We start from the raw sequence: 15539 nt of genomic DNA on the forward strand, positions 1-15539 counted from the left end.
TACCACCCTTAATCAAATAATATAGCATAAAATTTACAATACAAAATGATATTAAATGGTACTTCAAAATCTCAGTCTTAAAGCTACCAGAGCGGACTTCCCTGGTGGCACAGTGGTTAAGAATCCGCCTCCCAATGCAGGGGACACGGGTTCGAGCCCTGGTCCAGGAAGATCCCACATGCCGTGGAGCAACTAAGCCCATTGAGCCACAACTACTGAGCCCACGTGCTGCAACTACTGAAGCCCGTGCGCCTAGAGCCCGTGCTCTGCAACAAGAGAAGCCACCGCAATGAGAACCCCGCGCACCGCAATGACGAGCAGCTCCTGCTCACTGCAACTAGAGAAAAGCCCGAGTGCAGCAACGAAGACCCAACACAGCCAAAAATAAATAAATAAATAAATTTATTTAAAAAAAAAAAGCTACCAGAGCACAGGTTATTAAAAAGAAGAAATAATAGTCTGACCGAATCTATGAGCTAGATATTTTCCCTCGATTCATAATTATGCTTTAATTATCACTTACCCTTTCACATAAAAATCAAATGGGGGGCTTCCCTGGTGGCGCAGTGGTTAAGAATCTGCCTGCCAATGCAGGGGACACGGGTTCGAGCCCTGGTCTGGGAAGATCCCACATGCCGCGGAGCAACTAAGCCCGTGAGCCACAACTACTGAGCCTGTGCGTCTGGAGCCTGTGCTCCGCAACGGGAGAGGCCGCGACAGTGAAAGGCCCGCGCACCGCGATAAAGAGTGGCCCCCGCTCACCGCAACTGGAGAAAGCCCTCACACAGAAACGAAGACCCAACACAGCCAAAAATAAATAAATAAATAAATTTATTAAAAAAAAAAAAATCAAATGGGACACTCACACATTATGAGTAGAAATACAAATCGGTAAAAATTTTCTGGCAATATGGATACGTTTATCAAGATCCTTAAAAACGTTCATACTCCCTGAACTGACAGTCTATTTCTATACTACTCTATACTAAAGAAATGATCAGAAATACAAAGAGGTATGAACAGATATTCACGGGAACAATATTTTTAAACCTACAAAACTGGCTATGATATAAATAACCAACTTGGGGGAATAGGTAAATAAATTATGGTATGCCTATATATTGAGTTATAATGCAACTAATAAAAATCACATGTATGGAACATTTTTATAGGCATGGAGAAATACGTACCATATAACGTTTGGCAAAAAAGAGGAATACAAAGTTGTATATACGATATGAGCAAACTTATGAAAAAAAATGCACAGAAAGAAACTAGAAGAACAAAAATACTATTTGGTAGGCACATACATACAAATATATTTATGTACTAAAAGACATAAAAACGGACTAAAAGGTACACATCAAAGTCATTTTTATGTTATGAATATTTTACCACCCAAAAATCTAATTAAAAATGTAACATTGAAAACAATTAATAATAACTAGAAAAAACAAAAATTCGAGTCAACCAATAGCCATTCAGTTGGGGGACAAAAGCAGACTGCGATTCATCCCTGCAATGGAATACTACTGAGCAGTATGTTAGGTGAGAGAATGTAGGCACAAAAGGCTATGTTCTGAAAAAAGCAGAACTATAACGACGGAAATCAGAACAGTGATTGCCAACAGCTGGAATGTAACCCAGATTCTATAATATGGTTAAGTTAAAAAAAAAAAAAAAAAAAAGATTACCATAACTTATTTTCAGCAGAAGCCTCCAATGTATCTGCAATATTGTGAGACAAAATGGATATAAAGATTGGCTCCTTTTAAATCTGAAAATTAAGTATCTTCTTGAGAATTCAATACAAGTTAAGAACTAGACTTTCTAGGTATACTTTCTGGTACAGCAGAATAAGTAGGATAGTAAAAAAGCAAACCAAATTTGAAAATTCCACAGAGATTTGTGTATCTCTTGCACATGATACTAACCTGTACCTCTGAAAATCTCCATGCCGTAAACCATGCTGCTGCTGGGATTCCTTAATAATCTGAAGAACTAGAGCCAAGATTAAGGAAAAGCTTACAGTGCCAAGAATCCAAATAAATCAAAACATTCATCTATATTAGTACTAGTAGTCTACATTTGTATCAAATCACAGCACATTAAACATTTCTGAAATACTTAGTACATTAATGAAATCTCTGGTAAGCATTTTCAATAGCTATCTTATCATAGGACAGGACCAGGGCTAAGCATGTAGAAAAGTTGACTGCCTGAACTGTTAACTACTTTCAAAACTAAAAAAGAAGGGCATCATTAGCCATTGAGGATTAATGAGACCCAACAGCTTAAAGCTGGATTCTAAATACTGACTACATCTGGGGTGGTTCCCAGTGATTTACACCTGGACCCAATGTTTTACTCATTTTAGCAGATTCACGTTATAAATGACGTGTACTACTCCTCTATTTGCATAACCTCCTACATCTGCCAAATCTGACTTTCCTTAACAGCTGTGATGTTGCATGTGCCTATGGTGAGCACATGCCAACCAAACCAGACCACAGTTTGCATTAAAATACTAGTTTTTCTTTTAAAAGAAAAAGCCCTGAGCAAACTCTCCTTTTTAAGAATCTTAAAATATTTAAAGATTATGTCCCAAACTTTAGGAAGTCCAACGACCTTTGTCTACAATTTTAGTTTCTTTTAAAGTTTCCCCAATGCTTCTTTACAGATGTATTTTAAAATACTGAACAATAAAAGGGCTATTCCAATAACTAAAAAGAGACAAACAGATATAAGGTGTGCAGTAAAATCAAGGCATTCTAACATCCATTTGAAAGGATACCACCAGTTCAAAAAGTAAAATTTCAATCTCCTGAAAACTTCACTATATTAAGATGTCAAGCTAAATGTATTATTTCAGAAATTCACCTACATTTTCTCCACTACTTATTCATTTCAAAAAGCCACAAACTAATGTCATCAACACTCAATTGTGATACACTCTGATGAAAACTAGAAACCGATTCATCTGACTCAACAAGACAAAAGGTCTACAGACCTATTAAGAAAGCTATACAATGTTAACAATCTACAATGATTTATATTCAAAATGGGCAATAAACTTTCCCTTACAACACTCAACCTTTGCCTCCACTTCCAGAGCATCAAACTGTAATTTTTATTATCCATTCCCCGACGGCTGTCAGACAGAAGTATTAGGCCAAAAGGTCAAGACTGCAGTTTCCTCTCCCCAGTTCAGTGGCCCCAGTTGCCAAGGCAGTAGTTCACCAGAGTGGCCAGTGTCAGCCCCATCACCAGCCCCTCCAACTGGGCAACTGCGGGGAAACTGAAGAAAACTGCCCAATATTCCGGTGCCACTTGAAAGAAGAGGACGTTCCCCAGACTGGAGGACAAAGAAGATGCGAGGAAAGGCCAGTCGAAAACCAGACCCTGAAACTCTAACTGCCAAAAGGTAGAAGCGAGAGAAACTGCAACCTTCGGCCTCTCCTGCCCAGGTCTTGCCGCAACCCGCCGCCTCTCCCGCCCCCGGCCCGCCAGATCGACACGTAGTCATTGCGAGTTAGGCCCGATTACTGTAGGATACTCTCCAAACTCAGGCTGTCTCCGAATTCTTTGTTTGCCTTCGATCCAGCTGAAGGCCGTTCGTTTTCCTTATTTTCCTCTCCTCCGGCACCGCGTCCACCACCGCTACCGCCGCTGCTGCTACCACCGCCGCCGGCAGGAACCTGCTTCTCAGCAGCCATCTTGCCCCTGCGCCGCAAAGCAGGACGGGATAGAGGAGGCGGGACGACCGGAGAGAGCGAGAGAGAGAGAGAGAGAGAGAGAGAGCGGAGCCGACTCGGCCGGGCTGACGGGATACCGGCGGACTCCGCCGCCGACGGCCCTGCCCGCAGGCAGCGGCCACTTGTTGGAGTGCGCCTGCGCGTGGACTAGGCTTCGGGTTTCAAATGGTGGTGGGCTAGGCTGAGGGCCCGGAAGCTCGCGGACGCCGTAACTGCTGAGGTCTCCTGGGGTAACTCTACTTCCAGTCCACCAAGGGTGGAGGACCCGGAGATGTCCCCCTCCCACACCTCCTGCATCCCTGCACAGGGGATCCGGCTCAGGTCCCGCGCACAGAGAGCGGGTGCAGTTGGATAAGACCTTTGGATTTCGGAGTGTCTACCTCCCCGGGGGCTCCGGAGATGGGGTTCCCACCCTACGCAACGAAACACCACGCCTGGGAGGGAACCACCTCTGTCTGCGCTTTCCTTTGGAGCCGACCATAGTGCAGGGACTTCCTCTAATGGATGGGGATCGGTGCCCTTCCCTGGACTTCCGGTCGAGCAGTCCGAGGAGGGAGAAGTGCTGAAGCGAGGGATACCATGAATCTTTCCTCTGCAATATGGCACTGCGAGCTCTGGAGTCTGATCTCTGCAGCTCCAATTCTGGCTCTGCCATTACTGGTTGGGAGATGTTGGGCAAATAATCTCCCTCTAAACCTTTTCCCTCATCTGTGAATGGGGATAACCAATTAGGGTGGTTATGAAGACTAAATTAAATGGTGCATTTTTAAAGTAAGTCTGCACTAATCATTAGGGAAATGCAAATCAAAACCACAGTGAATGATCACCTCACACCCATTAAGGTGGCTGATATTAAAAGGATAATAATAACAGAAAATAACATGTATTGGCGAGGATGTGGAGAAACTGTAACCTTGGTGCACTTTTGGTGCAAATATAAAATGGTACATCCACAGTGAAAGACAGTATGGCAGCTCTTTATAAAATTAAAAGAATTGCCATATGATCCAGCAATTTCACTTCTGGGTACATATCCAAAAGGATTGAAAGCAGAGTCTTTAAGAGTTATTTGTACACCCACGTTTATAGTAGCATTATTCACAATAGCCAAGAGATGGAAGCGACCCAGCGGCCCTCAGGGATAAGCAAAATATGGTTTGTCCATACAATGGAATATTATTCAGCCTTAAAAAGGAAGGAAATTCTGACACATGCTACAACATGATTGAAGCTCAGAAATATTGTGCTAAGTAAGCCAGTCATGAAAAGATATGGTATGATTCCACTTATATAAGGTATCTAGTGTAGTCAAATTCATAGAAAGTAGAATGATGGTTACTGGGGGCTGAAGGCAGGGGAAATGGAGAGTTATTGTTTAATGGGTATAGACTGTCAGTTTTGCAAGATCAAAAAGTTCTCGAGATTGGTTGCACACCAATGTGAATATACTTAACACTACTGAACTATACACTTAAAATGTTTAAGGTGGCAAACTGTGTTTTGTATATTTTACCAAGATTAAAAATAATTTAAAAAAAAGTAAGTCTCCCAAATGTCTATCAACAAATGAATTTGATAAGCAAAATGTGATTATCATACCATGGAATATTATTTGGCCATAAAAAGGAATGAAGTACTGATACATGCTACATTGTGGATGAATCTTGAAATCATTAGGCTAAGTGAAAGAAGGTATACACAGAAGGCCACATATTGTATGATTCCACTTATATAAAATGTCCAGAATAGGCAAATCTATAGAGACAGAAAGAGTGGTTGTGTAGGGTTAGGGGTGGGAGGCAAGAACAAAAACATCCTAAAATTGACTGTGGTGATGGTTGCACAACTCTGTGAATATACTAAAAAACAAATGAACATTTTATATGGGTAAATTGTATGGTATGTGAATTATATTTCAATAAAGCTTTTCTTTAAAAAAGTAAGTCAGATGATGTTAGTCCTCTAGTCAAAACTCTGCAATGGCTCCTCTTTTTAGTCAGACTAGAAGACTTCCTTGCAATGGAAAAAAGTCCTACATGCTATGCCTCTCACCTTCTCTCGTGCCAATCTCCTTCTTGTTCACTCAGCTCAAGCCATACCACCCTCCTTGCTTAGGGACACGGGCACACTCCTGCTTTAGGGCCTTTGCGCTGGCTGTTCTATCTGGAATGCACTCCCCTTGGCTATCTGCTAGGCTAGCTCCTTCAACTCTTTGCTCAAATGTCACCTTCCTAATGAGGTCTGCTTGACCACCCCATTTTAAATTGCACCATCACCACCACTCCAGTACTCCGAATTCCCTCACCGTGATTTACTTTTCCTGCAAGTACTTAACTTGTAATTGATTAATAACTTGAGTTATATTTATTGTCTCTCTTCCCTGCTAGAAAGGAAGCTCATGAAGGGCCTTGATCTTTGTAGAGCTCACTGGTAAATCCCAAGGACCTAGAACAGTGCCTGGAAAGGAGTAGGTGCTTTATAAATGTGCATTCAATAAATGAATGGCGAGCATCTCAGAAACATGAATGGTTATTATCTTCCTATTCAGTGAATAAGCAGGCAGGGCAGAGGTGTGAATAAAGTTTCCTTACCAAGAGGAGCAGGTAGCTGGGCTCCTGAGGCTGAGATCCTGGAGGGGAAAGTGGAAAAAGAATGTTTTTGACTAGGACTCAAGGAACAGGGCAAGGAAAGGTGAAGCAGAGGTCAAGCTACAGAAGGTAGTGATGTTCAAACCCAGTTTTAAAATTATATGGAAACAGTGATGATTCTGGGTCACAAATGTTTGATGCCTAGTATGTCAAAATCAGAAACAAATATTTAAGTTGTTTTTTTTGCAACCTAAACACCCTCCTGGCTATCTAGGAAAATGCTCCTGATGCATGGACCGCTGCTGTTTTGTATTTCCTTTAAGTTTCCCCTTGTTGGATATCTGAATAGGGTAAGGAGAAAAAGAAGAAGAGTTGGATTCATCCAGAGTCTACCAACTGGCCTCAGGTCTCTCACACACATCTCATTCCATTCTCACCAGAGCCCTCTGAGAAGGTGTTATTAGCCCACATTGTAATATTGAGGAAACCGAGGCACGGCGCCAGGAACAGAGCCTGACACACAGCAGATGCTCAATAAATTTTTACCGGACTGAATTGGAGGGGGAAACGCTCAGTGAGGGAGAGAAGGGAATGAAATCCTTCCACCATCCCCACCGCTGAAAAGTGGGAAGAGGCGTGGAGCACACGGCAGGGCCGTCCCACTCGCCAGTTGTGGAAAACGGCAGCACTCCCATCCGCCTCCGCCCTTCATCACCCCCACCCCACGCTTTAGGGGCCACCTGGAACTCTCTCTCGAGGACGCCCCCCAGCCTGCCCCGGGAGGTCTGGCGCGCCCGCCAGGCTGCAGGGAAGTGCTGAGGCGCGCGGGGTAGCGGGCGAGCGCTCCCGGCAGTCGGTCCCTCCACCACTCCGGCGTCTGCCCTGGAGGTCGGTTCGCTGCTCAGCCCGGCACAGCGCGGCGTCGGAGGCTGGACCGCGCCGACGACGCCGGAGGGCCGGGGAGCAGACACTGGCGCGGCCCTCCGCCCCAGGGGTGGGCAGCCTGTGCCTTGGCCGGGGAGCGCCGAGGCCCCTGGACAGCCCTTCCCCCAGCGCGGCCGGCCGCTACGGGGAACATCCCACCCTTCGGCTGCTCGCTCCTCCCCCTGCCCCCAGCGCACCCGCTTCTCCTGCCCCAGCCGCCGCGAGGCTCACTCCGCCCGCAGCTCCGCCGAGTCGCTCTGGGCGCTGCAGCGGCTGAAGCCGCCGGAGCTGCGCGCTCGCCAGGACACAGACGGCTGCAGAAGTCGGGGCAGCCCCGGTGCGGCGGCACTATGAATGGCTCGGGTGGCCTGGACACCGAGGACACGAACGAGGCTGGGGGCGGGAGTAGCTGGCAGCCTGAGGCGGTCATCGTGCCCATGCTATTTGCGCTCATCTTCCTCGTGGGCACCATAGGCAACTCACTGGTGCTGGCCGTGCTTCTTCGTGGTGGCCAGGCGGTCAGCACCACCAACCCTTTCATCCTCAACCTGGGCGTGGCCGACTTGTGTTTCATCGTGTGCTGCGTGCCCTTCCAGGCCACCATCTACACCCTGGACGACTGGGTGTTCGGGTCGCTGCTCTGCAAGGCAGTGCACTTCCTCATCTTCCTCACCATGCATGCCAGCAGCTTCACACTGGCTGCCGTCTCCCTGGACAGGTGAGCTGGCAGGCAGGCTGTGGCTGGAGAAGGGGTCTGGACTTGAGGGTCAAGGAGGCATGCGTGGAAAGTAGAAAAGAACACTAGGAAGGCAAGGGAACCAGGAGGGAGTGAAAGACAAGCAGGTGTATAAGAGGAAAAAGAAGAAGAAGAATGGGGGGACCTCCGTGTATCTCTGTTAGGTGCATCCTCAGGGGCTTCAGGCTGGACACCTCAGCTCTCCAGCGCCGCTGGCATCTGACAAAGCACAGCGTTTCTGGGTACAAAGCGTTTTTCCCCGTGCTGGGTCTCCTTGGAAGCTCAACGCCCCTGGGAGGCTGGAATGGGAGGGATTACTGTGCCCAATTTACAGACCAAACCGAGTTTGTAAGTGATTTGCTCAGAGTTGCCCATCCAGTAATCCTGTGCATGAAGCCATTGGCCTGTCTCCTGGCGTCAAACTCGGGCATCTCCACCTTGCTGGCCTCCAAGCCACAGTTTGCTCCGCACAGTCGACTCTGGTGCGGACTGCAGAATTTGGGTCCTTCGTGAGGGCCCATGCCAAACTCCGAGCAAGCATGCCCAAGGCTCCCTAGCTCGGTTCCACAACCTGACCAACAGGCCCGGGGGCAAGGGCAGGAGAGGAGCGGGCCCAAGGGTCCCCCAGGAAGCTGAAGCTTGAAAGGACACCTGGGGGATTCCTAGGAAGGGAATCCTGGTATCTCCCCGGCCCCCTCCGTCCCCACGTCCTCCCAACCTTCCCTGGACAGGCAGCGAGGTGAGGCCACATTCCCCTTATACCTCCCAGTTCCACTGAACGCCAAGTGTGCCGGTTCCAAGAAGAGAGCACTGGTGGGACCCATAGAACGTCGGCTTCTCGAAGGAATTCCCTCGCGGTACCTTGCCTGACAGTGTCTCCATGCTGTCTCCTAGGGCCTCAAGGCACCTGGGTCCTACCTCTCCGGGCACCGTCACTGGTGGGTAATCACAGCCTGCCGGAGCCCCAAAGTCGGTTTAATCTTCGGGGTGCCCTCCCGGGTGGAATCCGATTGTGGTCGTAGTCTCAGGAAGAGCAGATGAGTGGCCTTTCCTGCTGCCGGGTCCCGCCCCACATGTAGGCGCGGCTGAGGGTGTCCGGGATGCTCTGTGTCGCCCTCCGGGCTTGTGCGGTATTACCGAGCGCTAGAGACATTCCTCATTGCTCGACAGTGAGCGTGGGGCTCGAGGAGGAGGGGTCCGGCCCTGCCTCTGCGAATCCGCCGTCAAACCAGACGTCTCCCTTTCTGGCCTGACCCGCAGGTATCTGGCCATCCGCTACCCGCTGCACTCCCGCGAGCTGCGCACGCCTCGCAACGCCCTGGCGGCCGTCGGGCTCATCTGGGGGCTGTCGCTGCTCTTTTCCAGGCCGTACCTGAGTTATTACCGCCAGTCACGGTTAGCCAACCTGACCGTGTGCCACCCGGCGTGGAGCGCGCCTCGCCGCCGCGCCATGGACCTCTGCACTTTTGTCTTCAGCTACCTGCTGCCCGTGCTGGTGCTCGGCCTGACCTACGCGCGCACCCTGCGCTACCTCTGGCGCGCCGTCGACCCGGTGGCCGCCGGCTCGGGCACCCGGCGCGCCAAGCGCAAGGTGACGCGTATGATCATCATCGTGGCCGCGCTCTTCTGCCTCTGTTGGATGCCTCACCACGCGCTTATCCTCTGCGTGTGGTTCGGCCGCTTCTCCCTTACGCGCGCTACCTACGCGCTGCGTATCCTCTCGCACCTGGTCTCCTACTCCAACCCCTGCGTCAATCCTATCGTCTACGCTCTCGTCTCCAAGCACTTCCGCAAGGGCTTCCGCAAGATCTGCGCGTGCCTGTTGCGCCGCGCCCCGCGCAGAGCCTCCGGCCGCGTGTGCGTCGCGGCCCAGGGCACCCGCAACGGCAGCGTGCTGGAGCGCGAGTCCACCGACGTAACGCACGTGAGCGAGGCAGCCGGGGCCTCTGCTCCTGCGCCGGCGCCTTTTAGCTGCCAGTACTCGAGCTCGGTTCCCAGCCTGTCCTGGCGGGACCAAAAGGCTCCCAAAGCCATCTTGACAGTTAATGTGACCCGAAGGCACTTAGGGAGTACAGTTGGGTGTTGAAAGATTGGAGTCAGAGGTCGGGGGATCGTGGAAGGAGTTTCATCTGTTAATAAAACGCGCAATCTATTCCGCGTGCATTGGCGCGCCGTGTCTCCGCATATCTCACGGTCCCGAGGCTCTAGGATTTCACAGGGGAGCTCTGGATAAATGAGGGCGGGGTGCCCTGCCGAGTTACAAGGAAAGAGGGCGGCCCGCACCGAAGGCGGCAGAGTTAAAATCCGCGTAGAAATCCCTAACTGAGGCTGGGGAGCGCGGGACGACCGAAGGCTCTTTGCACGTGGCCATGCGGAAGCGCCAGGTGTATATAGATCGAGGAACCAGCAGCCGCCAGTGAGCGCGACAAGGGCGGGCTGAGTGTTGAAGCGCGCTCGATAAACCGGTCGATGACAGACTTGGACACTATGTGTGTTCCTAGTAGCGTTCGTGCGCCTGCGGGTCGGCGGGTCCTTGCCTGTTCCCAGATCCCTGGGGTCCCTTGGAGTCATGCCAGCCAGATCAGTGCCTACCCACCTTCAGCCTTTGGGTTTCCTTCCTTCACTGCAGCTATCTGGGATCTGGTCTCCAAGGGCTTGGGTTATCCTCGGGCCAGGAAAGTCACCCGCACCTCCGTCAGTCCTGCTCTGCGGCCCACAGCGGTGGTTCTAAGGCACTGCTGGACCAGGGCAGGCTGAGAATCCCGCCCCGAACAAAAATGCCCCCGAGCTTTGGTCAGGAGCTAGCCTCTACCTGTCCCCAGGTTTGCCCCACTCCCGGAGTTCTTGAGCCAAGGCTTTTTACGTGAAATTAGTTGTGCTCGAGGAGAGGCAGGATAACCCAAGGGTGCGCCCACTTCAGGTCTTTGAGCGCAGAGCAGTTTGGTAAGGGTCTGGGTATTTAGCCAGGCGGTGCCTACTGTGGAAACAGAGGCTGCACCTGGCCAGATTGGAAGGACAGTGTCAGAGAAGTGTGTGTGTGTTTGGGCAGGGGTCCCATGCTTCCCTGGTCTGCTTGATGGGTCTTGAATGTGATAATGGGTTCCAGGTGGTGGAAATGGAGCAGGACCAGGAAGCCTAGGCAGGTGCAAGGTGGGCGGGGCTGGGTCCTGGGCTTTGTCTTCAGGTGTTTGCTGAACCTGGGGTGGGGGTGTGCCAAGTCCAAGGCTCCAGGGTTGGTGCACAGAACAGCTGCCTCCAGCCGACTGCCCAGTCCCCCAGAGAAGTGACTGAAGTAGAGGTTGTAGCTTAGGCACTCCTGCTCCATCCAGCCCCTCCGTGCAGCTGCTGATGGCCCTGTGGCTCCTGCCCCATCTCACCTTCCTCAGGCTCGGAACCCCACAGCCCTTGGCTCGGGAGTGTGGCTTCAGCGTGCCAGCGGTTGGTAGGTAGAAAGCGTAGGGTCTTGAGCTTTGGGATTTGGGCCCCAGGGCACTGGGTGACCTCGACCTCCATCCCTCAGACTGGCCATCCTTCTTCAACCTCAACTCACCCCAGGAGGTTCAGGAAACCATCCAGATTCCGAACAACGGAAGCGCGCCCCTGCTCGTGGACGTGCAGGTGTTCGTGTCGAACGTGTTTAACGTGGTAAGTGTCCTCAGGCTCTGGAGGACTCGGGGGCCCAAGCGCTGAGCTAGGAATGGGGCAGGACTCAGCCTAGTGAGTGCTGGGGTCTCCTTCCTTCTTGTCACATAGTACCCACCCCCGAGGTGACCTGCTGCCCCCCTCCCCCAGGACATCCTGCGGTACACAGTGTCCTCCACGATGCTGCTTCGGCTGGTGGGCACCCACGGTGTGGGGGCAGGGGTTGAGGAAGGGAGACCTCTGTAAGCCCAGCCCAGAAGTACTGGCCTTCATCAACCTGCCAAGCCCAGGGGCGCATATATATACGGAGAGTGGGCGCCTTAGTAGCATCCTTGTGTCCCTAGTCCTGGCTGGACACTCGCCTGGCCTTGAACTCGACTGGGCACTGGCAGGGCAGAGTCACGCTGCCCTGGGACTCTCTCTGGACACCAGGACTCACTATCCGGGAGGCGTAAGTGAGGCGGGGGTTCTTGTCTCAGGAACTGGGCAGGCATAGCCCACGCTATTCCCCATCTAGAGCCGGGAGGTCCTCTTAGTGAATATCCCCCTCCTGGTGGCCCTGCCAGACCACTGGCACAACTCCCGTGCCTTATGGTGCCCTTTCTGGAACCCCGAGGGCAGTGGATAGCAGCTGGGCATATGCTGGGGTCTCCCCCTCCTCCCCCTTCTGAGGAGGAGCTGGGCCACTGGCTGTGATACCTTTCCCTCTGCAGGCTCTGGGTGAGCTGGCAGGACCAGAGCCCACAGGCCCGAGTGGACCGGGATGGCCACATCGAGCTCTACCTGGCCCTCACCACGGAGACCTACTGTGACTTTGAGCTTTTCCACTTCCCCAGGGACCAGAGCGACTGCAGCCTCAGCTTCTTCGCTTTTGGCAACACTGGTGCTGACAGGACAGGAGCTGGGGGATGAAGGGAGAGGGGAGGGGAAGCCTCTGGCCTCCAGCAAACACCTGACACAGGGGTCCCGGGCCTGTGTTCACATCAGTCCACCCCCAGGCTTAGGGGAGCTGATCATTCTTCTTTCACCCAGCACCTCCCACTCAAATAGCAGCCCCATCTCCTAGTCTTCCCCTGCTCTAGGCTGTAGCCCCCCTCCAGTCTTCTCTTCTCCCCCATCAGCTACCCCAGAGCAATGCCCCCAACAGCCAGGGCCAAACTGCACACTTGTGTCAAGCCCAGAGGCTCAGGCTACTGCAGGCTCATTCCTGGAAACATCCCAAAGGTGTAGCCACCCAGTGAATATCCCACAAGCCCAGCAGGTGATGTCCAACTCAGCGGCGAAGTCCCATCCTTCCCTTACATCCCTCCCCTCTGGGAAATACCACAGCTGCCGCCCCTTGAATTCTAATTATTTCAGGTGTGAAATGATATACTGGTGAACGAGTCTGTGACCGTGTCCCCTTCCATGAAGTGGTGCATTTGTTTTTACAATGAAAATTCATCTATGAATCTGATAAGGCCCTTCCTCTAACTGGAGTAAACTTGGGGTCTTGAGAAATCGGGTTTGGAAAGCCCTTGTACAGACCAGTTTTCAAGTCTGCCCCCAGCAACCATCAGAGGGCTCCATCACCCCTGGGCTCCAGCTTGTCCCTGCCCCTACTCCCAAGAGAGATGCGGGGGCAGGGGTATTTCTAGTTCACTGTTCTCACCCCCACCCCTTCAGTGATGGAGCTGGAGTTCCATGCCCATGCGGTGAATGAGATTGTGAGTGTCAAGAGGGAATACGTAGTTGAGGATTTGAAAACCAAGTCCCATCCCAGCAGCTGGTGCCCTGCTTCCAGGTGACGGTGAGTTGGGAGGTGGCTGCCGAGGGCTGATGGGGGCATCGGGGATGCACAGCCAGAGGCCGTGACACCACCCTTCTACTGCCCACCCCTGCGCAACCCCCACTGGAAAACCCCGACCTTCTTCCTTCCAGTTGCGCCTGCAGAACACAGCGCTAAAGGCCGTCATAGCGCTCTTGGTACCCGGGGAGGCGCTGCTGTTGGCTGACCTGTGCGGGCCGCTGCTGCCCCTCCGGACGGAGCGCATCGCCTACAAGGTGACCCTGCTGCTGGGCTACCTCGTCTTCCGCTCCTCCCTGGTTCAGGCCCTGCCCAGCTCCTCCTCCTGCAGCCCGCTGCTCAGTAAGGCCCACACCCTCGCCTGGCCGGGGGCAGGACCACCTTGTGCTAGGTCCCCCTCATTCTGCCCGCACCTGCTGTCGCCCAAGCCAGGGTGCCTCTGCTCAGGTGCCTGGGCTCTCAAGGCCGGACCTGGCCCCTGCCCTCCCCTCCCTGCCCACCTCCCCAGTTCACTACTTCACTGTCCTATGCTGCTCTTCATCACACCACGGAGACCGTGCTGTTGTCCGGGCTGCTGGGCCACAGCAACCCCAGGGCGGAGAGCAGCCCCAGCCCGGTCCTGAGAGGGGAGCAGCACGACTGTGGGAGCCCAGGGCCTGATCCTGAAGGTGGGCAGGGCCTGGGGCCCCTTCCTCGGGGGTTGCTGAGGAAAGAGGCCTAGGGCCAGAGCTGGCAGGCTGGGGTTGCGGGTTACCAGGCTGGTTAGAGGTTCCTGCGTCCACTCTGCTGGCTCCACTGTCCCTGGGTTCCACCACGGCTGCCCTTGGAAGCCGCAGGTCTGGAGCAGGGAGCAGGGTCGGCCCCCCTAAAGGCCCGGGTGACTTCAGACTCCCTGGGATAACCTCTGCCTTGCAGAGCCTCTCTTGTGGGACGTTTTTTCAACTCAAGATGACCGAAAATGGGCCAGACCCAAACATTCATTAGTTGTGAATCTAACGAAGGGAGAAATACAGACTGGCACCTCCTGGGATTCGCCCTTCTGCTCCGGGAGAGCGTGCATGTCAGGTGAGCCCTGAAGTACACCTCCTTTTCCTGCCTCTCCCCACACAGAAGCCTCCAGAGGAGTAAAGGGGTCCAGGAGGAGCTGGCCTGAGGCTGCTGACCACATCTTCTTCCTGGTGTACGTGGCAGGGGTGCTGTGTAGCCAGTTCATCTTCGCTGTGCTCTGGATGTGGGCGACATGCAAGTCGGACCCAGCCCCTGGTGAGGCTGCCCCCCACGGCGGGTGGCCCCGGCTGTAAGGGGCAGGGCCTGGGGCTGCAGACCTGAGGGGTTGGGCTGTGACAGGGTCTCCGGAAAGAGGGGGGAGGGAGGTCGACTCTCTTCCCTAAGCCTGGAGGACCCCAGGCCACCCTGAGCTCTCCCTTCTGTTAGCGTGCAAACGAAGAGTGTGGAATAAACCCATCATCCCAGTGCAAGGGCGCCTCAGGGGTCTGTCTTCACTGAGCTCAGCTGTTCACTCTTATCGAAGTAGGTGGGGCCCATCTCATGCCCCCGGCCCCAACTCCGCCCCAGATCGTCTCATGATTGTTCACTGGTTGGTCACCCAGTCCCCACACGCAGCCTAACTGCTCCTTCTGCAACCACTGCTGCTTGGCTCCAGGCACGGGGTGGTCAGAACTCCTTCTGTGAAGTCCTGCCGAGTGCTGGCCCTCAGAGGGCAGGGGAGAGAGCGCTCCTGCTCCAGCCACCAGGGGGATGCCTCGGGGGCAGAACCCCCCAGACCGCAGGACTGCGGGGACGGGGAATGCGTCCTCTGCGCTGAATCCGAGCGCGGGTCAACCCTGCTTGCTCTTCTCCAGGCCCTGTGGCTGCAGCGTGGCCTGCTCCTCCGAGCCCAGCCCTCACGCCTGGGCTGAAGGGGGCTCTCCATCCCCAGCTCCGAGCTGGCCCGGAGGTGGGCTTGCTCTGCTCTCCTGCTCCTGTCCACACGAGGCAGCTGAGGGCACAGACCTCTGTCTTCCTTCTCTGTCCTTCCTGCCTTGAAGCCGTCACGTGGCCCCTGCGGGCTGCAGTCAGGGTCATGAAACCCAAGGTGTGGAGGAACC

The 15539-nt window shown here is 53.1% G+C and overlaps 3 protein-coding genes across 5 annotated transcripts in view; 2 read left to right on the forward strand and 1 right to left on the reverse strand.

Moving 5' to 3' along the window:
* The window catches only part of SRP68 (signal recognition particle 68), a 29614-nt gene extending 25862 nt beyond the window's left edge, over positions 1-3752 (reverse strand). For all 3 annotated transcript variants that reach the window (XM_082440923.1, XM_082440922.1, XM_082440924.1), the window contains exons 1-2: positions 3557-3752; positions 1935-2001 (exon numbers count right to left, since the gene is read on the reverse strand). In XM_082440923.1, coding sequence (XP_082297049.1) covers positions 1935-2001; positions 3557-3716 — 227 coding nt within the window. In that variant the 5' untranslated portion in view covers positions 3717-3752. The remainder of the gene's footprint in view (positions 1-1934; positions 2002-3556) is intronic.
* Positions 3753-3782: 30 nt separating this feature from the next.
* On the forward strand, positions 3783-10104 carry GALR2 (galanin receptor 2). The gene is made up of 2 exons (XM_082440925.1): positions 3783-7985; positions 9264-10104. The coding sequence occupies exons 1-2, from the start codon at positions 7618-7620 to the stop codon at positions 10087-10089; spliced, it is 1194 nt and encodes a 397-aa protein (XP_082297051.1). The 5' UTR covers positions 3783-7617; the 3' UTR covers positions 10090-10104.
* A 1216-nt stretch (positions 10105-11320) lies between these two features.
* ZACN (zinc activated ion channel) lies at positions 11321-15539 on the forward strand. Its single transcript, XM_082440926.1, is given in 11 exon segments — positions 11321-11445; positions 11524-11648; positions 11796-11840; positions 11990-12096; positions 12359-12528; positions 13311-13391; positions 13394-13434; positions 13566-13773; positions 13940-13958; positions 13960-14099; positions 14542-15539. Coding segments are annotated over 11 exon segments (1221 nt in total). The 5' UTR covers positions 11321-11351; the 3' UTR covers positions 14733-15539.

This window comes from Balaenoptera physalus (genome assembly GCF_965194825.1).
Source record: "Balaenoptera physalus genome assembly, chromosome: 20".
NCBI lineage: Eukaryota > Metazoa > Chordata > Mammalia > Artiodactyla > Balaenopteridae > Balaenoptera > Balaenoptera physalus.